Source organism: Caenorhabditis remanei, chromosome V, assembly GCF_010183535.1.
Source record: "Caenorhabditis remanei strain PX506 chromosome V, whole genome shotgun sequence".
Taxonomy (NCBI): domain Eukaryota; kingdom Metazoa; phylum Nematoda; class Chromadorea; order Rhabditida; family Rhabditidae; genus Caenorhabditis; species Caenorhabditis remanei.
Genome location: NC_071332.1, coordinates 13161749 through 13185104, shown reverse-complemented (window position 1 = coordinate 13185104; position 23356 = coordinate 13161749). Strand labels below are relative to the sequence as shown.

Below are 23356 nucleotides of genomic sequence, written 5' to 3'. Positions count from 1 at the left end.
AACAGAAAAATAGACGCAAAACATTTGATCGAGATTAAGAATTCACTGTATGTACGTCTTGATTTTGAATTTTGGATCTGAAATAGTTTTACAGACTTTGGAAACCACAACTCTTCAATTACTCTTTAATTCTCAGAATCTCCCTCACAATTTTTCTGTATTGAGCTGACATGAAAAGCAAATAATACAATGACTAATTATGTTCAAAGTCAGAATTCCATTGCAAATGTGATAAATGAAAGTGCCCCACCATCTGAAAAAAATGAATGAATCAAAAGATAGAGTACTTATTTTACATGAAACCCAAGTCAGTATGTTCGACCTGAACAATATATACGAATCCCATTGGAAGTTCCAAAACGAAAAAGCTGATAGCCATAAAAAGTACTAATCCAGTGGTTCTTTCGGTTCTAGAAAATTGAAACATTGTTTTTGTTTACCGCAATTCATACGTTGATCTTTTCGTAAAACTCAGATGTTTTCTAGATTTTTCTGCTTTTCTCAATTCCAAAACTAAAAGAAATGTCAGAACAGGTAGCATGATGCATGGTATTATCTGAAACTTGTTTGATGTTTTGTTCTCTTTGAGACATTAGTAAACAAACTTTGGTGACTGTCCCATTAGCGAACATGTAAGTTTTACCAAGTAATCCATCGAAAGACGTGAAAAGAGAAGATAATCTTTGATCAACAATTGGAAATGTGGAATCAAGATTGATGTTTTCACAGCTGAAAACTTGTGGCTAGAAATATGTTTCAGTAATATTTGTCTTACAACTCTTTAGGCTTCCATTCTCCTAACACCACAATATCATATCGGAAATAGAAAAATGTGGAAAACGGGCAACTCAACAAGAATGTTGCAATCACTGACTTAAACCCGAAACTCGGATTGGACATGCCCTGAATCATGTGATTTCCAGGAAACTTCAACACAAGAAGCCTTATCAAAGCCATCATAATTGCCAACCATACGGAAGACCGACGAACAAGATCACAGAGAACTAGTGTTTTCCACGAGAGGCTCAAAGCAAAATGAGTTACTGGAGGGGCGCTGAACATGATTACTATCAGATCTCAGTAATTTTGCTCAGAAGTTTAATCCATACCAATCTGTTCCTTCTCTTTCAAAAAACAAATTATCATTCGCTGATGTTATAATTGTTTCAACCAACACGACCAAATCAAAAACCGCGACTCCAATTAAAATCGAAAAGACAGATGAAGTCATCATCCCTTTCCTAGTCAATATGAGCAAGTGTAAACTTATTAAAAATGTCCCAAAAATGGCAGCATAAAACTGAAAATCAACACTGAAGCGGGAGAAATCGCTGAAATTTGTGTTGAATTGTTTTTTTAATCGAATTACGAGAAACCCAACTAAAAAAAATTGTAATACTTTTCAAGCAGAGTTCTGGTACTGTTATCATAACTAGGAAATAAAAATGAAGCATGTTGATAGGCGGAAGTGGTAGATTCCATTTTAGGTGAAAATTCAACAACTGAAAACAGCAGGAACTGAAAACAAAATATGGTAAGTCAACGAATTTCAGTAACAACTTGGACCCGAGATTATCAAACAAATAGGTCAAATAATTTCCGATCCGGAAAAACGGTTACTTCTTTTTCAATCAAATAGTTCCTTGAATTGAAATAAGGAAAATGAAAAAAAGAGCATTCATTATAAAATTTACAGCTTTCGAAAACTGAATCACTTTTAAACGCTATTTTTCTTCCTGCTTCTTCATCTTTGATATTTTTTCTCAAAGTCAAACATGTAATTTTTGAAATTTTCTGAGATCATTCAATAAATGACAAATCTTTTAAAGATTTATTGTGCAAACCGACAAATATCATTTGGAAATGACATGGCATGATTATTTTTCACATTTCGTAACTTTTGTGACTTTTCGTGCAAAAAATGAAACTAATTACAGTTCAAACTCAATAGAAACTTCGATTATTTTATTAAAGAAGGAAACTGAAAAAAAGAAATTTAGGAGGACTCATTTTCCAACTCTAGACATTTGATTACTGTTCACTGAAGTTGTTTGATCAGTCTGAAACAATTGAATATGAATTGAATATGAAAATCTCAAATTTTGACAAAATTTAGTACACTAAGCCTCAATATAGTTGCCACTGTAACACGATATTGAGTGGACATCAGAAAACAAATGACGCAATGACTTGTGGCATTGATGATAAAAAATGAATTGCACAAATGGTTGAGATAGGTTGCGAGATATCTTAAAACTTGAAAACGTGAGAACGAAACTTGGAATAATACTCACAGAAATCCAATGTCAGTGTATGAGACTTGGAAAACCCATGAGATTCCGATAGGAAGTTCAACAATGAAAAACAAGACAGCCATGAAAATAACAAGTCCTGTTGTCTTTTCAGAGCTTATCCGTTTCGTAAAGTTAGAAGTCTTTCGGATCGCTTCTGCTCTGCGTAGTTCCAACACCAGAATAAAAGTGAGAATAGGAAGAAAAACACATGGTATTAGCTGAAATTTATGTCAGGGTTCCTGGTGTTTAATATGAGAAACTAGGCACCACACCTTTGAAACAACTCCATTGACAAACATGTATGTCTTTCCGAAAAACTCATTGTTGGCTGTGTAAAGATCAGATCGTTTTTGGGTATAAATAGTGTATTTCGAAGTGAGAGAAATGGCTGTACAACTGAAAATCATAATTCTTCGAAAACAATTTAATTAATTGTTTTCTTACTATTCCTTTGGCTGCCACACTCCTTTCTCCACGATATCATATCGAAAATAATAAATAAAAGATAGTCCAAAACTCAAAATGAAACTTCCACAAATTACAAAAAACCCGAAAATAGGTTTTGAACATTTTTGAAATTTCATACTTGTTCCGAACTTTATAACTATAAACCGCACGAGAGCCATCATAACTCCCAACCAGGTCGATGACCGACGGACAAAATCTCGGACAACTACAAAGACCCAAAACATTTTATAAGAGAATAAAGAAACTGGCGGAGAGCTGAAATGTCGTATTCTCTTTGAGATCAATAGGAATGTTTAGGGGAATTAATATACTCACCAATCTGTTCCTTCTTCATCGAAAAACATTCCAACAGACTGGAGCGTTGCAACCATTGCAATCAAATCACATACCCCAATTCCAATCATAATTGTGATAATTGAAGACATCAACATAACTTTTCTCGTAAGAATCAAAAGATGGGATAAAGTTAAAACTATGCCAAATATCGACAAATAATACTGAAACTGGAGACAAGGTCGAGCGATTTTTTCCAGGTTGAGCATCAACTGATAGAACTTCACTCTTGAAAACTCATCTGCATTGGGAAACAGATACGTGGCATGATCATAGACAGAAGTCGTCGTCTCCATGGGAAATAGTTGCAAAGAAGTTAGAAGAGTGTGAGTGAAAATATTGGTTTAACTGCTTCATGCAGAGGGTGATAATTCAATTTGATCGGAGATTTGAGAGTTCCAAGAGATTTTTATGAGTCAAGAATTGTTATTCATTCTCATTTTTCTAAAAGCGTAGATCAGAAAGAGGGCAGAAAGCTGATACTGAGTTCTAAAGCGTGTTCCGAAAAGCATATGTAGCACCAATTCAATTTAAACGTGCAAATACTGAAAAAATGAATAGCAATGAGAATGGTTTTTTCACAGGGTGTGCTATAATTGAATCTTGCTCCAATACCCGATTTAATCTAACCCACACTCGCATCAAACTATTTACTATTCGTTGTATTTCAATAAACGGGTGCCTCGAAGTTTTATCCACAGATGAAACCAAACAATTTATTTCACTGTATCAAGACAAGCTAAATTCTTGCTGCGAATTAAAGTATAAATAAAACATTTTGCTAGATAACATTTTTTTATAAATGAAGGGACGTTATATTGTTTAGCAAGTTTGTTTTTCACTGACGAGAATTCACCACCGATATAATCTTCTGCAAATCATTTTGTTTCTTCAAATTTATAATATAAAAAATGTTACCTGTTTTTTGAAAATCTTTCCAAACGTCCTCCTATATTGACTTGACATCAAAAAACAAATTACACAATGCAGTGACGCCGAAATTGCAAAAACTGTATTGCAGAAGTGTTGAACATAAGTTGCGAGCCACCTAAAAATCAAAAAAGTTGATTTTCACTTCACAAGCTGCTTACCAATATCCCACATCCGTGTAAGACACCTGCAAAGCTACAGTAATCCCAATAGGAAGTTCCACAATGAAAAATAACACAGCCATGAAAATAACGAGTGCAGTCGTTCTTTCTGTTCTGAAAATCTGAAATTCTATGAAAACTGATTACGTCAGATGGGTACCCAGAAGCTGACGCTTTCGAAAAATTCTTGGCTTGACGGATTTTTTCAGTTCTTTTCAGTTCTACGATGAGCAGTAAAGTGAGAATAGGTAGGAAGATACATGGAAGGATTTTTGATAAAACACCATTCAGAAACATATAAACTTTGCCGACTATTCCGCTATTGTATGCAAACAAAAATGAATGTTTCTGACCGTAAACCGGAAGAGAAGTCGACAGATCAATTGATGTGCAACTGAAAATAACCAATTTTATTGTTTAAACTATTCTAGAATCTGTTCACTTTTTCCTAGGCATCCAAGTTCCTTCCTGATAAACTTCATAGCGAAAATAATAGAAAATCGAAAAACTACAACTCAACAGGAACGTTCCAATGACAGTGAAAAACCCAAATCTTGGTTCGGAGAGTGTTTGAAATCCAGAAGACGTCACAAATCTCAGAACCAAGTATCGGAAGAGTGCCATGAGAAGACCGAGCCACGTGGACACTCGTCGAAATAAATCTCGAACTATCAATGAGATCCAGTAAGTTTGCAGAGAAAACAAGGATAGTGGAGGTCTACTTTAAATTCTTAAACTTTTATTTTGTTTTTTAATCTCGTCACAAACCATGCGTCTCCTTTCGTATCTAAGAACTTGTGATTTGACTCTATCAACGTTATCATTGAAATCCAATCACTAATCGCTATCCCTATCATTATTGACATAACTGATGATGTGAGCATGGATCTTCTTGTTAAAATGAACAGATGAAATACTGTAATAACTACTCCGAAAATTGATACGTACAGTTGAATATCAAGTATCGGGTGAGCAGCAACATCTAAAAAGTTAACGAATTCATAGAATTTCATTCTAGTCGAATTCTCAAAATTAGGGAATAAAAAGGTGGCAGCATCGTACGAAGTAGTAGAAGTTTCCATTTATTTACAAATTGTGACTGAAAATAAGAAATTCGTATGAAGTTATAAGTAACCATATTGTTTTCAGTCTTTGTTCTGATACTAGGTAATTGACGTGTTTGGGCGGTAGACATGAATTATGAAAGTGGCTTTTTGGCTTATTTGGCTGGAACAAAACACCTGAAATGTCTGAGTGGTATTTATAGATTTGTATTCCTTTTCGTTTCATTTTAATAATGATTTTATGCTGTTTTTTCAAAAACTGTTTTTATTGAATGTTGATAACATCTTGTAGGAAAATAATTAAATTGATCGTTTTTTCGAAATGCTAAAAACCGTTGTTCTAGTTGTCTGAAAACTATTAAATTATGTGTACAGCAATAAAAGCTGAATTACCGTTTCCAACGTTTGTCTGGGTCTCCCAATAAACGTTTGAACAGTTATTCTATATTGTGATGACATTATAAAGAAGACGAGACAGTGTGTGATAGAGTTGATTGTGAATAATGCGTTACACATGTGGGTGACAAAAGTGGCCAAGAACCTGGAAGAAAGTCAAATGCAAAAATTATTCGAGCGATCAAGGTAGCTTACAAAAAACCAATATCCGTATAAGCAAATTGTAGAGCTAACGCTGTTCCAATTGGCAATTCAGCAATAAAAAATGAGAGTGTCATGAAAATAACTAGTATTGTAGTCCTCTCGGTGCTGGAATATTCCAGATTCGAGGATTTATTTTGAAATTGATCTTACTTGTTGTCCTTTACTGGCACGTTCAAACTTTTTCTCACTTTCTTTGCGTGTCGTAACTCAAAAGTTAACAGAATTGTAAGCAAAGGTAGTAGTAAGCACGGAATGATTTTTGAAATAGAACCATTTATAAGCATGAACACTTTTCCCACTACTCCATCATAATCTGTGAAAAGTTTCGATGGTTTTTGAGATACAATCGGTCGGATATCAGTTGGAGAGTAGTTGGGACATCTGAAAACTTAATCGGTTTCATTTACCAAACAATATTTTTCTCTCTACCCATTAGAAGGCTTCCAGGTGTCAGTGTCTGAATCTACAAAATCATATCTCAGCCAATAGAAAACAGAAAGAATAAAGCTGGGAACAATGCTGCATACGATAGCATAACAACCGAAAACAGGTCTTGCCAATCTTTGAAATATTGGTTGCGTCCCGAATTTCAGTCCCACAAATCGAATGAAAGCCATCAGAACTCCCAGCCACGTGGATGAACGGCGTACCAAATCTCGGTTAGCAATGAAGAACCAAAAGACTTTGAAGGAGAGAAGAGTGGCTGGAGAAGAACTGAAAAATGGATGTGTTGAAAGAAATCAGTTGGTTTGACCAACCATTCGGACCCTTCTGTCCCATATAACATGTTATTTGTTCCTATTGTTATCAGCATCGAAGTCATGTCAAAACAAGCAATTCCTAACATGATGGTGATCACTGATGACGTCATTATTGATTTTCTTGATAGAATAAAAATGTGAAAACTGGTGAGAAGAACTCCGAAGAAAGCAATGAAAAACTCGATTTTAACACTGTAGAAGCCGATTACTCTGAAAATGAAATGTATATGCAAACATCAAAATTTCACTGAATAACGTACTGAGCCCAGGAGAAGATTTTGAACAAAAAGTTTCTGGTAGACTCTCCAGAATTCGGGAACAAATATGTGGAATTATCATACGTTGTCATTGACATTTCTCTGAAATAGACCAAAAATGAAGGGGGATTGGGAAAAATAGAAAAATGAAGAAAACAGAGATAAATTTGATAGAGTTAGGTCCAGTCTCTTACATAAATAAATTGTTTTTATTCCATTTCTCTCGTAAAATCCCGACTTCCTGGATGATGTAGAAACTAGGTAAGGGGTGAGTAACCAATCAGCAATTCGTCATTATTCTTTTGAATAAGTAATTAGAAACGTCAGGTAACAATAAAGTATCATCTGAGATTATTTTATAAAAATGGAGAAAAAACAGTTTGAGTATTTAGAAAATTTGGCAAGAGATGAGACTACATAATTTTGGAACTAAAATTCCAAATAAAGGTTTTCAAAGTTTTTAATTTAAATTTTGAGCTCAAGTATCCTTGTTAACAGGAGCTCTGGTTTTCAATAAAAATAGACTGTTGGCATTTATTTCTTCTTCATTTATATTCCCAGGGCACGCCATCCACTCATTCAAGATTGCGTTCTGGGAAACATGGCAATTTAGAAGCAATTGCAGAGATTTCTATGAACCACCTACAATCAGAAAGCAACCAAACACATCTAGAAGATTTTGTGATTGAGAAGAAAACTCACTCTGACATTTTGATGAATCAGGCGACAGGGAAAAGTGTCGGTTTTCTGGGAGATTATTTATGCGAATCAGAGCCTATTTAATTAGTGGCCTGTATGGAAGGAAATTAGAGGAAAAAGTGTTCTTTATTCAAAAAATATGTGATTATGTTGGTAGCTTAGTTCTCGACTCAACGCGTTCTTTGAGAAAAATTATTTCCAAAAATAACAGATTTCTGTAAAACTTGTATTCAGTAATCCAAAACATACATTGATGAAAATAATATCGTTGACAGATATTTTGATCTTGGAGGAAGATGAGCGTGAATAATTTCAGATTAAAAACTTTTTATTAAGAACACAATCAACTCAAGCGGACGAGGTTATTGACGCGTTCATCCGTAAATTGTAGTGAACAATAATGAAGAAAACCAAGTAATAGATTGAGTTGCATGAAACAAGACAACTTTTACTTATCACAAAATACACAACAAAAGAGATTGAAATGGAAAACATTGAAAAGGATAACAATGCGCTTACGGAACCAATTAACATTGATGTTTTCAATTTGTTGTCCTCCGTAACGATACACCATTAGAATTCACCTGTATGGGTTCGGCGATCTTGAAGAAACAAATGCTAGTAACCCAACTCCAATTTTCAGAACTCACCCTCAACATCCTTTTTGCAGTTTTTCTATACTGTGATGACATTGCGAAGCAAATGAAACAATTAATGGAAGCCGTAGATAGAAGAAGTGCATTACATATTGTGTCAACGTAAATGAATATAAATCTAGAATATTATTCACACCGTAACGGCCGGCTCTTCATGACAACTCACAGAAATCCTAAATCTACGTAAGCCACTTGAAAAGCGGTGGCGATTCCAGTGGGTAGTGATGCCACGAATATCAAAAAGGTCATAATTATTACCAGAATTGTAGTTTTTTCGGTGCTGTAAAAACATTTTCAGATGGTTTTTTAAGAGGAGGGCCCACTTGTTCTTGTACAAAACACTCGTCGAGCTGCGGTTTTTCTCAGTTCGTCGTAGTTCCACTGCTAAAAATGTTGTCAGAAATGGTAATAGAATACATGGGATTATCTGATAGCTTGTGAAGTTTACTATTTCAGTAAATTTACTTTTTCAACTCACTTTTGCTCACATTAACCAATTGAAATATTCTGAGAGGTGTCCCATTGTCTATTGAAAACATATCTGACAATCTCTGCTCATATAATGGCATTTCCGTGTGGAGTGGAATATTTGTACAACTGATTATTTTCTACACTTTACAGTCTTAAAATGTTTCGCTTACTTTTGTGATGGCTTCCACTTTCCAACTTCAACAAACTTTACACACAAATAGAAGAACATGGAAAATAGCGAACTGATCAGAAAACTGACTAGTGATGCCAAGAATCCGAAATGAAAACCAGACATCACATGAAACTGGGTCTTCGAGAAATATTTAGACACTAAATATCTTATTAATGCCATGAGAACAGTGAGCCACGTGGAGCATCTTATGACGTCATCACGAACCGTCATGAGAATCCAGAAGACGTGGCTGATGAAGAGAGTGTTTGGCGGAGTGCTAAATGAGAATGTTTTCAAAATTCTTGATCTTACTCACCAAGTAGCGCCAAAAAAGTTTAATATCATATCTCGGGAAGCGATATTTACAATCATGGATAAAAGATCACATATGGCAACACCAATCATAATAGAGACAATTGACGATCCGGTGATTTTGGATAAAACAACAAGGTGAAATATTGTTAGAAAAACTCCAACGATGGAAATCCAAAACTCTACATAAATACTATCATTTGATAGTTTTCTGAAAGATTCAAAAGTTATTATGAGGGTCTGAATATAGGTGAACTAAACACAAGTGCTTACTCGAGAAAATCATAAAACTTGTAGATAGAAACGTCTTCATTAATACTTGGGAAAAGATCAACTTCCAGATAAGATAACGGCATCAAAACTGAAAAATGCTTGAATTTTAGAAAACAGGAAATTGATAATCAAGAAGAACGTGACGGATAATTATCATGTCTGTTAGCGACTTCTGAATTTGTGACTCATTGAGATCAAGTCATCATGGAAGAGGAAGTTGAAATCGATCCCTGAAGATTATGTAAACCACTTGAGAAAATAAAAAGCTTCATTGACAAAAACCACGACAAACAGCTTCTAATACGAAAAAAATGAAGAAAAGTTAAAGAAAATGAATGGAAAAATAGGAAAATAGTTGTGCTAGCAGTGCCAGCTCCAGTGATAATTATGTATTGAAATGCCTCTGATGACTGCCTCGTATCTGAAGGTTTTTGATAACAGAAAAACAAGAATAATTATAGGCACTTATTGAACTATTTATGAAGTTGTATTTTGATAAAGCACAGTTTGAAATTCCAATCTGTGATATGTACTATCTCCACGACAAGGTTTTTTTCACTGCCTTCTTCAAAAGATTGTTTGTCATTAGCATTGCTAACGTGGATACAGATCCATGTTGTTGAATCAGTATAATGATGAAATGGGACAGTTCTGAAAACATTTTTCACGCAGAAACTTTTCTCTATTACCTTTTGGTGAAAAAGTAGACAGATCAGAAAAAAGAGCAAGTGTGAAATAAGCAGTCAATGGAATAAAAAGCAGGCTGAGATGAATCATAATCTGAAATTCAGAATATCCTAAACTGCAAAGTAACTTTTCACTCACTGAAATAATTAAACTAACAAAAAAGTTCTTCTGAATAGCGGATATCGCTGGAGACAATCTTCGATGAGATACATTTAATGACTGATAAGTAACAGTAGCGGCACAAAGCCCAGTAATAATCGCAAGCGAGATACAAATATATGAAACAAGAAACCACAAGTTGAATAATCTAGAGTCTAGTCGAAGGAAGAAACAACTTTTACACCACATAAATGAAAGGAGTCCCCCAAATTCCTGAAAGAACTACCAATGAATGCATTGAATCCGATTTCAATAGAAAGTAAACCCTTTCCATCTTCACTTTGTATTCCTTCTGATCATCAAGCTCCGGGTATACAAGAATTGTCAAAACGGCAGTTGGGAGAAGCATGAAATAAAATAGATATTTCAGGAAATTTGTTGTCATGTGGAGTTTCGACCGTTCTGTATGTTTTGAAGCATTTTCCATTCGATAGAAAAACAAAAACAAGCAAGTGATTCCATTGAAAACCAGAAGAGCAACAAATACTTGGAAGCAATTTACAGCGTATTCAGATGCTAGACCATGAGAACAAACTGTTGCCCATGGAGGAGGGAGACTAACTTTCCAGATGACACCAACATGAAATTCTAGTACTATTCCGCTGCAATGTTTTATTTGGTTTTCGTATCATAAAATTTCCTAAAAACTCACGAGAAAATTTGAAGAACAATTAAATTTCGATAAGCTTTGAATCTTGGCGGACATTTGAATGTTAAAACCCAAAAAGCAAATCCATAGATTGGAATTGAGAAAGTTGTGAATATGAAATGCAAAACTACAATATAAGATGGATCTTCAAACTGGCAAGTGGTGTTTAACATTGCCTCAGCCATAGAATGATTTCACATAGGGAGAATTCTACGGAAAGTATATACAGGTGAAATAAAATCAGCTGAATTGTTGTTTGCAATTAATTTCAGAGTTTATGATATGGCTCTGTCTCACCCAGCAATAATCCCACTTCAGCTGAAATCGATTAATGAATATGAGATGTTCATACAGCTTCTCACCTAATATCTCTTTCTTATCGGTTGAGTTACCATGGCTTATTCGTAGCGTGTGCTGTATGGATGTTGATGTCCTTGACTTCTTCAGCATTTCGTTTTCATTTTTCAGAAGGAGCATTTTATCCTCCATACATGCACAAAAAACACATTTAACCCGTTCTTTATAGGCAGCTAATAAATCTACTTCATCACAACAAGTCTCATTGTTGAGGTGGGAGCGGCTGTCCATTTTTTACGCGGACTGAAGAAAAGTGAAAGTTGTGATCTGAGAACAAAGGTCCTACGAAAAGTGAGAGGATGAAAGAACATGCGTGAGATAACTGAACAAGAAGAGATATAAACGTAAAAGAGATAGGAAGAAAGCGAACTGACTCCAAGAGAGCCAATGTTTTTTAAATAAATATATTTAAATATAAATATAGTTGCGATCATATCAAATACTTTGCAACTGGGTGGTCTGATGTGGAGATTTGATATCTTTTGAAAATATAGAAGGTTCATAGCACACAGCTTTAGATTTTTGATGATCATCTCATAAAATTATTAAACAATTTGTACCTCTAGCTAGTCACCAGCTGGTACTACACACGGTACAGAAGGGTCGATTAAAAAAAGAAATGGGCGCTTGCGAGAAAAAGAAAAAGTAGGAAGAGAAGAAGAACAACGAATGTGAAGTGTGCATTGAGCAAAAAAGATAAAATGATCGGATCGTGAGTCGGAGAAATTATTTTCACACGTTTTTTTATTGCTTCTTTTTGACATTGAAACAGATAACTTTGAGTGGAATCAAGCAATTCAATGTAATTGAAAAAAGTAGTCAATTAAAATGAAGTAATATGAGAGTCTGAATGTGGAAGCGATTTAACATAAAACCAACCACCGGAGAACGATTTGTGCCGACTGGAGAACATTTTGTGGCGCCACGAAACGACAGTTGTCTTGGAAGAGAACTGATAAGAAACCTTAAAGACAACGGAAACAAAACAGGAGATAGTGAAATAACTGATTTATTATGTTTCAATTAACAATGGAAAAAAAAACAATTAAAAGTGCATATAAAATTTGGTAACATTTCAAAGAGAATCACTGGCAGTTGGAAAAAAGTGATAGAACCGTACATGAAAGATATAGTTTCAGCATTGTGGTTTTCTAGAACAAACTGTGAGTTAGAACAGAGTACTCAGAACATACAGACCGATCAAAAATAAAATGAAATAATAGTGAGCTGGGATAATTCTCTGGCTCTCAAGCTCCTTGATCCTCTTCCTAGCCGCTTCTAACTCAAAATTCTTTTTCTCCAGTTCCAAATTAGCAGTCGATTTAAAATTGTCAAAATCTTCGAAGTTCTGTTTGGCATAATTGAATATATTATCGTTTAACTCCATTTTGATGGGAGAATTTTTTTCGTCATCCTCTTCCATTCCTGAATCCTGCTGCTCACCTTCATCGACCACGTCCTTCCATTCTTCCAGTTTAACTTTAACCAAGATTTCCAGTTGTTTGATGTACTCTTTTTGTTTTTTCGAGACGTTTTCTTCGTAGTCCATCTGTCCCTGCAAGACACGATAGGCAACCCAGGAATACTCTCTTTGTTTCTCTGCCTTCTCCAACTTTTGTTCCCAATCAGCGAGCTTCTTATAAACATCATCCAGATAATTGTTGAAGTTAACTGAAAGATATAATAAATTTTCCAACATTAAACTGAAAATAATGAAGAATTGTCAACTCACCAACGTACTCTTCCAACTCTTTCTTGCCTTGCTCGGAAATCTTCAATTGATATTTCAGTGCATTTGATTTGTCTTTGTATTCGACGAACATCTTCGTAATTTTTTTCTCCTTCGCAGTCAACTCTTTTATTTGATCCCGAAGTTTTTGAACGCAAAAAACCTCCGCGCGAACACTTTCCAGTTTTTGTTCATTGCTGATATCTGAAAATGACATAATAAAAATGTCGCTTAGGTAAGGCTGATTACCTATGACATAAGATTCCTCGGAAGACATTGATATTGGTTCAAGAGAACTGACTGTCAACTGTTCTTCTTCTCCTTTTGCTCCGACCATTGGCAAGGCGTTTTCTTTATCCGCCTGATTGTTGCTTTCATTTTGTTTTACAATATCAGCAAAGTTTCGGATCATTGTAAAGTAGAAGTCTTCGAAGAGAATTGGGACAACTGAAAAGTTTGATATCGAGAAAAGTTCTTGTTTCGAAAGCAACGGTCTCTGGGGAACAAGAACATGTAAGAAGAGAGAATTAGACGTTGAAAAAGAGAAAAAGGAAGAAAGATGTGCTTTCGTCTTGTCAGTAGATAAGTTCTGTGTTCTGCAGGGATATTTGAGAATCCAATGAATAGATTTTTTTGATGGAACCAAAAAAGAAGAACGCCGAGTTTACTGACTAGGTGGTCTTCATTCATTTCTTTTGTTTTCTTTTCCATGACACGAAAGAAATGCTGGGAGGGATTCTTTGATATTACAAAGAAAGAGATAAGAAGAAAAAAGCAGAAATGGCACACACTGGTACAAAAGTTATGAACTCTGTCATGCAACGTCGGAGAAATTGAAACTGATCACATCGGATGATAGTTTTTTAATTAAACATAACAGAACAGAAAGCAGTCATGAGCGAGGTCGGGCATTAGAAAAGTGCATTAGCATCAAAAGAGAGAAAAATCTGATACTCTCTCGTTCTCATTGTCTTTTGTCTCAATCTGAATGTAGAAAGTGCAACGTTCATTAACATTAAAATTGGGTCGTTATGGGGAAAATGTGCAGAAAAAACGAAAAAGGACATACGGAGAGAGACAAAGTGAAAATGAGAGAGAGAATGGAATAATGTGGCAAAAAAAGAAAAAGGGAAAGGAATGAGAGAACAGATGTTCTGTTGTACTATTTGAGTTTTCAATCGAAGTTTTCATGAACATCTGTCTGTCAAATCAAAAATAATTATTTTGATAGTTTTATGAAGAAAAAAACACAAAGAAAAGTGAAAATTGAGGAAATGGGTTATTTAATAAAACTTGAAACGGAAATTTGAAAAGATATGCAAAATTCACAGATGAGATTTGTACGGTAGAAAGAAACATGTACTGCTGTACAGGAAAGTTCAAAAATGACGGGTTTGAGTATCAGATGAGTTTAGTAAGCAAGACGGAAAAGTAGGAAAGATAATATGAAGAGAAAAATAAGAATATTACAAGAAAAAACAGTTGAAACCAGAAACCAGTGGAAAGAAACTTTTGAACTACTGTTGAGTATTTTCTCTTCATCTGTTTTTGATGTTTCTCTGCTCCTGACTTCCATTTTATTCATTTGATCTTGGAGGATTTTGTATGAAACGTTCCGATACTTGAGTTGTTCCTTCAGTCTTTCACACTTTTCTTGAAGCTCTCTGATGACTTTATTCTCCGCTTTTTCTGACCTTCTCTTCAGTGTTTCTGAAATAAAGTCTTTAATAATGAAAAATAGTTGAAAAACAACCGACCGATGTCTAAAGACAAGTTAAACTGATCTTCTGACTCCTTCTCCAGGTCTTGAATTTTTAGTTTTGCACTTTTCAATTCGTCTCTTAATGAGTTGGCTTTCTCATTACAAACGACAACTTTCTGGCGGATGTCCACTTGTTTTCGTTTCAATCCCTCGTTTTCCACTTTCAAATAGTTTGATGTTTCTTTGAATCTTTCCAACTTATAATAGAGTTGTTTCAGCTTTTCATCCTTTTCGAAATCTAAATTCTCGTAAGTTTATTAGAACTGAATTAATTGTTTACTCGCCTTTCGGATTTTTTTCTTTTTCTATGTTCTGGAAGTTGAAATTTGATGGACTCGCTTTCAATATCTCGATATAAGCTGTCAATTGTCCATTTTTTGCCACTAAATATTCATTCTCAGCAATCCTAGTTGAGCAATTCATACATTCCTGTGCACACAAATCTTGAATAGGGGAGCACTGAACTTGTCTGTTTTCCTCTTGACTGGTAGAACTCAACATTTTGAATCACACAATCACCTCTGAAAACTATTTTGATTGATCGGCGATCGTTGTTCGAAGAATTTCTTTAATTAAAAAAAGAAGAGATAGACGAGTAGAAAAGCGAGAAGAACATGAACTTATACAACAGATAGAAACTTTTTCGAATGATGAAAAGAATCTCAGAGCAGCCATCGAACCTCACTCATTTTTCATTCGGATGAAGGTTCTTGAGGAGAAAGAGAAAGAGACGTATGCTCTGCTTAGATTTGATTTCAATGTCTATTTTACTGGGGAGAATCAGAATTGGGTGTTTAGCTAGGTGATCTTAGTGCTTGTCATTGAAAGAAAAAAGTCAATCAAATTTAATTTTCTAGACCTCAAAAATATATATCACAACAAAAGGTTACCTGATACGAGTTGGTACAAAAGTTGTGATAATGACACGCTTCTGTAATCAGGTAAAAGCGATGGTCGTAGAATTTCAAACTGATAACACTTGATTTTGATTTATTGATAACGAAAAGTTAAGAAGAAAAAGTGTGAGAACTCAGAGAGTCAATCAACATCTGGACAAATATTCGCTCTAGTTTAAAAAGTATAATGAGGGGAAGGTCTCATTTATTACTTTTACTGCTTTATTGGCTCATATTGAACGAGGAAATTTGAGAAAAAAGGACAATGGAGCGGGGAGAGAAGGGGAAAACGAAGCAACGAAAAATAACTGATGGGGCGAAAAACGGGAAGAAAAAGAAGAGAGAGGTGCGACCCACAACATGAGGGCCCACAATGAATCATCAGTTTTACTATATTTTCGTATTGATTTTTCAAAATAAATAATTCAAATAAAATGGTATTAAGTCTCTAGAAACACAATTGTGAAATTATGAATCTCTCAAGAATAAGGAATCAAAAGAGCAGTTGACCCACATAACAAAATGAAAAATGACCACTTTTCAGCTCGTCAAGGACTCTCTTTTTCCGCAGACAAAAAGAGAGCAAGGCTCAGTACCATCAAAATGAGAAACGGTGAGGTGGCCATCTGTCCGTTTGTCTACTATGAGAGCAATAGATCATTTGGTGAACAGCGTGAACTGGTTGATCAATGAAATATATCCAATTGCTTCGAAAAATGAAGAAGGATGAAATATACGCATGATAGGAGGAAGAATTTTTTAGTAATATACAATATGGAAAAAAGCTCTTATGAAATTGAATCATACTGTTCAGATACTGGAAAAACTAAAATTCAATAGCGAGGATTCCAGCGTTCATTGCCTCCTAGTTTTTGTGATATTCGTTGTATGATTATACAAACTAATAAGTGTCCTCACAACTAGGTTTATTCATGATTGAACAGCTTTCAAACAACTCATTGGGTTTTGATTCGTATCTCTTTTGATTTCTCGTTTCAGCATGAAAATGATGAATTCTTCCTCGGTGAACACAGTGTACATGTTGTCTGGATCATTCTTGTAAGGAGTCAGGTCCATCTGAAACAGTTACTTTTGAAAGAGCAGTGATTGAAAAAAAACATACAGAACCATCACCAATCAAAAAAATCGGTCCGAGATTTGCATGTAAATAAGGACGAGAGTTTATCGTGAACATTTCTTTCAGTGGGAAAACGTCCATCATTGTACCTCCTTGAGAATAGACAAGAGAAGAAATAGTCATTACTGAAACTCGTTTTTCTTAAATTTTTTCGAAGAATTTTTGAAAGTTTATCTTACAGTTCTCACACGAGTTCATTGCCACTGCAACATAGACACCAATCAAATAAGGAATAGTTGACTTGGCCATAGCTTCAGTCCATGAGAGAATAGATTCATAGATGACTCCCTTGTACTTCACTTTTTCAACCAAATACTTGTAATCCTGATCAATAAGATATTCATTCTCCAGACACGCCGTCATCCATTGCTCTTTCATGATAATCACTCCACTAAAAATCCATACAAGAAGATCAAGACTGTCCGTTTCCAGAACTCCAGTTGAATCTGTTTGCACAACACAGTGAGTGGTAGTTGAAAGTTTTTCATCTGACGTCTGAAATCCTTACTTTTGATTCAGCAATTCTATAGAAGAAACATACAATTGATGAAAATTGCTTCATAAACTTTTCAGTCAAAGCATCATCTGTCCTATCTTCAATATAAATGTGAAATGAAGGTGATGGGAATATCTGAGGAACACGGATACGGTAGTTCTTCTTTTTGTGTCTCTTGTAAACTGTTTGAATCTTTTCAAATTGTTCTATTTTGTCTTTATCTGTTTCTCGATAATTGGGAGGCACCATTTGTTCAGCAGTACGGTTCTTGATATTCAGCATTTTCCGATCGGCTCCATTTTTGATTAAAAGTTCCACTAATTCTGGATGTCCAAGTTTGGTTGCAGCATGGAGTGCAGTGTTTCCAAAAACTGAACGATTTTTCATAGAAAACTTCTTCTTTACATCCGCAAACTCACTATTATAAACGTTGATGTAAGCTCCATTTTTCAACGCTTTCAGCAAGTTTGTCTTATTTCCCTCTCGTATCGCATCCAGCACCAAGTTTTTATCATTGACATTATCCATGAATTTCTGAAATTGAAATGTTGGTTGTTATTACATACTCTTGAAAAAATACAGAGTATCTCCATCGTTTTTCAAAATCTGCTGGCTTTCCAAAGTAGTATAAATACAAGTTTTTGTATTTTGTCTTTCCGTTTTCAGTGAGTCCGTACAACGCTATCATTCCGATAAGTACCAAAAGAAGTAGTCCGAAACAAATACCCAAAATCGCAATCCACGAAATCCCCACATATTTCTCAACAACTTTTGTTGTTGAATGACCGAAAATTTCATCGTAGTATTCCATCAGAGATGTTACTGAGATATGACCACTCTTCAGATGAGCTTGGTATTTGGAAAAATCCAAATCGAGCGGTAGAACATCTTCAAAGTACTTCAATGCTACATCTCTGTCCAAAGCAATCGTATTATTTATGCTCCCTAAGAAATGATTTTGATAAGTAATCTTTCTGGACTATTCCAAAAGTAGCTAAACTTACGGTATAGTCGATACAATGTTTCCTGACTCCCGCGTATTCCTTCAACTTCAGATGCTCTTTCGAAGATCGTTGTCATTTTCAAAATACTTTCGTTTAGGACTTTTCTTGCAATCTTATTCACATCGTTCAATTGATTGAACATATGCAATAAAACATGCTGATGGTCTGCCCAATTTTTCAAGTCCAGATCCATAATAAGTCCATTGATATCATTTGAAAACGATTTGACACTCAGAAGTCTCTTCTTACTAAGACGTGCTTTCTCGAAATTTTCCAATGCTCGAGTACAAAGACCAATAGTTTCCGATACTGACTTTGAATTTTTCAATGACAAAATCAAATCAGATTCATCCAACTTTTGATTCAAATGCATTGCCATCACATGAGAATCTATAGATTCAAGAGTTTTTTGAACCTGAATTTTTTTGAAATATTAATGTCTAATATTCTAAGTATTTTCTACCTTTTCTAGACTTTTGAGGTACTCATGAATCCTCCCCACATCTTCTTTTCCAGGAATTTTTCCAACACTTCTGACACTTTCAACAGTTTTCAAAAGCGATTGAGTTTGAAATTCTTTTTCTCTGAAAACTTGATACACTTTAATGAATTTTCCTATATCTTTTTACCTCATACACTTTGCGATGACTGTCATGTTCGATTCTTTTAATATTTCTCCTATTGACACATTTGTCTTGACATTAAGACTTTTAGAATTAGTTCTTATTTCTTTCATAGTCTTCAAAAACTCCATAACACTGCCAAGAACTTTCGGAACATCTACTCCTCGTTGTCTTTTTATTATATTGAACGAATTTTCAAATCTGTTCCTTTCCCTAATTGCGTTTGCTTCGTTTGTGCTGTTGTCCATTTTCTTGTTTAAAAATTCCAAAAGTCGATCTTTTACTGTCTTGAAGTTTTTTTCATAAGACTTGGAACCCCGAAGCAATAATGAAATTAACTCAAAAATTTCCTCCTTCGCCTCAGAAATGCGATCGAGAAAGTCTACTATTTTGTGTTGTTGACTCTCAAATAAAATGAAGTTATTGAGGTTGACCGGCTTCGTTGATCCCAAACACATTTGCAGTATTAGTTTCGAATCATTCAGAATTTTGATATGATCTAGGTGGTTTGATGCAATGGCAGCGGTGTTTCTCAATTTTTCAGCGTGATATTCAACATTTGAATCGTCCAACAAAACATCTGTCTGATCAATGAACTGAATCCATTTGGACTCCAACGCGATAACTTCTTTTGATATATCTTGGAATGGCTTGAGAGCATCGGCGATTGCTTTGATGTCGGATCCTCTTGCAATATTTTTTTGAAACCATGGACTTTTCAAATCATTCAAAACTTTGATTAAATCTTTCGTATCTTGAAATCCAGCTGTGTTTGCGAATGGTTGCTCAGTTCTATCGTTCTTATGTTCTATTTTTTCAGAAACTGACATGTGCAATGTTCTAAAAACACTTTTCACGTTTTTATAGTATTGCGATTGTAGGTTGGAAGACTGTGGTCCACTCCAAATTGACTTTGTCGCTTTCATCTCATTTCTTATTTTGTCGATTCTTTCATCCGCGATGTCTCGCCAAAACTTAATCACTGTCGCGAATTTCATTACAATATTTTTCAACTCGTTCAATTCTTCGTATTTCTCGTTTGCTTTCCATATTGAAAGAGTTTGAAACTCTCTTCCAACATCCGGCAGAACTTCAATGCATTTTTGAATATCTCCTGTACTCACGAGTTTTATAAAGTTTTTGATTCTTTCAGCCATGTTTGCTGCTATTGGAGATTCCTTCCTTCTATCAAAAAGATCAAGGAATTCATCGACTGTTTTCTCGTTTATTTTGATGCAGCTGTTGTTGAAGACGTTCAGATTACTGACATTTTTAATTTCCTCTTTTACAAGTTTCACAATATCGCCTGGGTTTGATTCGACTTGTTCACTGAAGCTATTAAGGTGTTTCATCACTTCGTCTACGAATTTCACATCTCCCACAGTTTTCTTCATCATATCAATAGTTGTCTTGTTTCGTTTGTACTTTTCCGACTCTGCATACATTCTATCCAGCTCAAGTCTTGCTGATTTAACGTCAACATTCACAATCGATTCAAATCTTGTTGCATTAACATGTAAGAGCTCTGATAGAAACTCATGGACGGTAACTTCTTTTCGTATAACAGCAGCTTGAAAAGAGATTGCATTAGTGACACGCGACAAGATTCGGAAGTTTTCATTTATTAGTTGAAGGTCAGATGGAGCTGAAAATAAAGATTGATCATTGTTTAAGAAGTTCAACTCACTAGGTTTCAATGCATTGGAAAATCCCAAAAACAAAAAAATGCAGTTAAATGCAAATAACATTTTGATCACGGTTTTGATACTTCACTCTAAAAATATGACATGAAAACGGAACATTTAGATGTCTGGCACTTACCCAAATCGTTTGTATTATTGACCGTTAGTAAGAACAAATTCAAATAGATGTGAGAACTGATTGTCTTTCATAATGTTATTAGTAGATTGACTTGAGATAAGAAAGGTCACGTGTTCATTATTATCATTTGATCATAATTTTATCCAATGTTTTCTAGAGTTACAACGTGACATTCGGTACGTTACAGCTAAAACTGGCTGTGGTGAGGAAGCGGGAAAAAAGTGGGAGAGTGTAAAGTATACAATCGAGCACAACAGCCAACTTTCAAATGTGACTGCTATCTAAAAGGACATAATAGATTTCATCAAATACAAAATTCCAAAACTGAGTGGCTGTTAATCAAAAAGCCATCTAAAACAGTTTTTGTTTGAAGATTCGGGTTTTTTGCAGTATTTTCATTTGAAAAAAACATCAAAAAATAGAATTGGAATATTGCTTCTTCACTCGAATCCTCAATATTTCCAAAACCATTCTTCGATAATCAGATGACATTGTGAAGCAAATAACACAATGAATCGATGCGTTTGCTGTCAGTATTGCATTACAGAAATGATCGACGAAAGTTGAAAGATGTCTGGAAGCTCTTATTTGATTGGATTCACATGGTTTCAAGCCTTACAAAAAGCCAACATCTGTATACATGACTTGAAATAAAGTGAATATTCCAGCCGGTAAAGATGCTATAAAAAACGTCACAGCCATGAAGATAACCAGTGCAGTCGTTCTTTCCGTTCTAGAAATAATATCAATACTTTGCTTTTCTAGACTAGTAATTTTACTTCTTTCTGACTGCGAAACTAGTACTTGATATTGTCTGTCGTGTCCTCTTGATTTCTAAGATCAACAGAATTGTTAGAGTTGGTAATAATATGCATGGAATTATCTGAAGTATTATACATCATTTTTGATATGTAAAGATTTGATAAATTTGATTTCAAAAACAGTTACCTACCCTTGAAAATAATCCGTTAATGAACATTGTAATGCGACTAAGAATTCCATTGTTAGCTGCGAAAGCATCGGATGCACGTAGTTCATGAAGAATCCATGTTTCAGTGGATTTATCTGGACAACTAGGATCTGGTGTCCAAGGTCCAATATCCACAATTTTAGTTCTCATCGAGTTGATTGTGGACATCGCTGAACTGATCAAAAAAATTAAACCGGTTGCATAGAATCCGAATGATATGTTGGACACTTTTTTGAATCCTGGTCTCGATACGAATCTCAAAGCCATAAATCGAATACAAGCCATTAGGACTCCAAGCCACGTGGAACACCTTATGACGTCATCGCGGAAATGCATGAGTATCCAAAATAAACGATAAACGAACATAGTCAATGGCGGAGTGCTGTAAGTTTTGATTTTCCATGCTTTTTGAGATTTTCATCTAATAAGAACTTTCGAAGACCTGATGTCAATTTGAACTACCGCATGGTAGTTTATAAGAGCATTCTTTGTTTCCATTAGTTCATGTGTTAGCCATATTAATTCAATAAAACTCACCACTCATCGCGATAGAAGTTTGTGATAATATTCTTCACGCTTATTGCCATTATCATAGATATAAAATCACATAGCGCAATTCCAAGCATTACTGATATTATTGATGACTTCATTATAACTTTTCTTGTCAGAACGTACACATGGAAAACTGTCAAGAATATTCCGACTATTGCAATACAAAATTCAACTGCTAAACATTCTCTGGTATGCATTCTGAATAGAAATGATAGCTTGAAATGTATGGAAACAACAACTTACTCCAGAAATGTAAAGACTTTGAAAATTAATTCTAAATTTGGAAAAGTCGGAAATATCACAGCAGCATCTTCGATTGTGCGTATCCTAGGCATTTTTGGCATAAGCGAAGTTCAGAAAACCGAGAAATGAGTGAAAACGAGATGAGGTGTGACTTGACGAAGATAATTCCAGGTTTAATTATCATAGTCTAGTCAGATAAACGAAAACAAGAGCGACTAGAACTTCATGTTAGACGTAAGTAACAGAAATAAGGGAAATGAAATCAGATGTTTTGTTCTAATCAACAAGATTTGAGTAAGAATTAGTGACAATGAGTAATTCTCAGATTAGCAGTCAGTTGAGAAGGGTCCCTGTGGAATTCGTGACATCAACTACGTTGTATTAATTGAGAAAATCAAAGAACCGCACTTTAGAAGTTAGCTTGATGTCTTTCGGAAACTATAATCACAAATTTTTGAACTTCCGGTAGGCGAGTAACTTCTGATGGTCGATCGGTGGATGGCTAACTTCCGATACTAATTGATAGCAAATCAATAGTTCACATCGACAGTGACACGTAGTAACGGTCATCCAGATGTGTGTATGTCGCACGTGTCACTCGGTCAGTGGGTTCAACCTTTGAGGGTAACAATAAGTTCACCGTTGTATATTTTAATAATAACGTAAGACAGTCTACGAGTTATACGATACCAGTTGGGGAAATAATAAAGGAGTAGTATTTCGTCTACAAGCTCGATTAAAAAAAGTTTATTAAAAGTAAGTTTGAGCTAGAAACTGAAAAGGATAGTTGAGCATAGGGTCTTCTTCTCAAAAACTCTT

At 34.9% G+C, this 23356-nt stretch overlaps 5 protein-coding genes and 1 pseudogene across 6 annotated transcripts; all 6 read right to left on the bottom strand.

Annotated features, from left to right (window-relative positions):
- Nucleotides 1–292: 292 nt before the first annotated feature.
- On the bottom strand, nt 293–1234 carry GCK72_019566 (uncharacterized protein; the record flags this gene model as incomplete). Its single annotated transcript, XM_053733094.1, has 5 exons — nt 293–410; nt 453–556; nt 606–729; nt 776–1054; nt 1110–1234. 5 exons carry the CDS (start codon nt 1232–1234, stop codon nt 293–295), a joined length of 750 nt encoding a protein of 249 aa, XP_053582007.1.
- A 1056-nt stretch (nt 1235–2290) lies between these two features.
- On the bottom strand, nt 2291–3391 carry GCK72_019565 (uncharacterized protein; the record flags this gene model as incomplete). The annotated part of the gene is made up of 3 exons (XM_053733093.1): nt 2291–2512; nt 2567–2690; nt 3078–3391. 3 exons carry the CDS (start codon nt 3389–3391, stop codon nt 2291–2293), a joined length of 660 nt encoding a protein of 219 aa, XP_053582006.1.
- A 542-nt stretch (nt 3392–3933) lies between these two features.
- Nucleotides 3934–8472, bottom strand: GCK72_019564 (annotated as a pseudogene). The gene is made up of 11 exons: nt 8390–8472; nt 6872–6970; nt 6609–6821; nt 6280–6564; nt 6001–6231; nt 5842–5955; nt 5727–5791; nt 4955–5168; nt 4187–4300; nt 4014–4143; nt 3934–3966 (listed from the first exon to the last, which is right to left on the bottom strand). Coding segments are annotated over exons 1-11 (1581 nt in total).
- Nucleotides 8473–10475: 2003 nt separating this feature from the next.
- GCK72_019563 (uncharacterized protein) lies at nt 10476–11131 on the bottom strand (the record flags this gene model as incomplete). The annotated part of the gene is made up of 2 exons (XM_053733092.1): nt 10476–10899; nt 10950–11131. 2 exons carry the CDS (start codon nt 11129–11131, stop codon nt 10476–10478), a joined length of 606 nt encoding a protein of 201 aa, XP_053582005.1.
- Nucleotides 11132–12471: 1340 nt separating this feature from the next.
- Nucleotides 12472–15295, bottom strand: GCK72_019562 (uncharacterized protein; the record flags this gene model as incomplete). The annotated part of the gene is made up of 6 exons (XM_003115168.2): nt 12472–12974; nt 13036–13236; nt 13282–13479; nt 14554–14742; nt 14790–15032; nt 15220–15295. 6 exons carry the CDS (start codon nt 15293–15295, stop codon nt 12472–12474), a joined length of 1410 nt encoding a protein of 469 aa, XP_003115216.2.
- Nucleotides 15296–16620: 1325 nt separating this feature from the next.
- Nucleotides 16621–22368, bottom strand: GCK72_019561 (uncharacterized protein; the record flags this gene model as incomplete). The annotated part of the gene is made up of 15 exons (XM_053733091.1): nt 16621–16767; nt 16814–16953; nt 17008–17323; nt 17370–17695; nt 17744–17858; nt 17905–18269; nt 18329–18743; nt 18792–18912; nt 18958–20596; nt 20773–20836; nt 21217–21346; nt 21392–21505; nt 21577–21655; nt 21721–22124; nt 22280–22368. 15 exons carry the CDS (start codon nt 22366–22368, stop codon nt 16621–16623), a joined length of 4464 nt encoding a protein of 1487 aa, XP_053582004.1.
- Between the last annotated feature and the right edge of the window lie 988 nt (nt 22369–23356).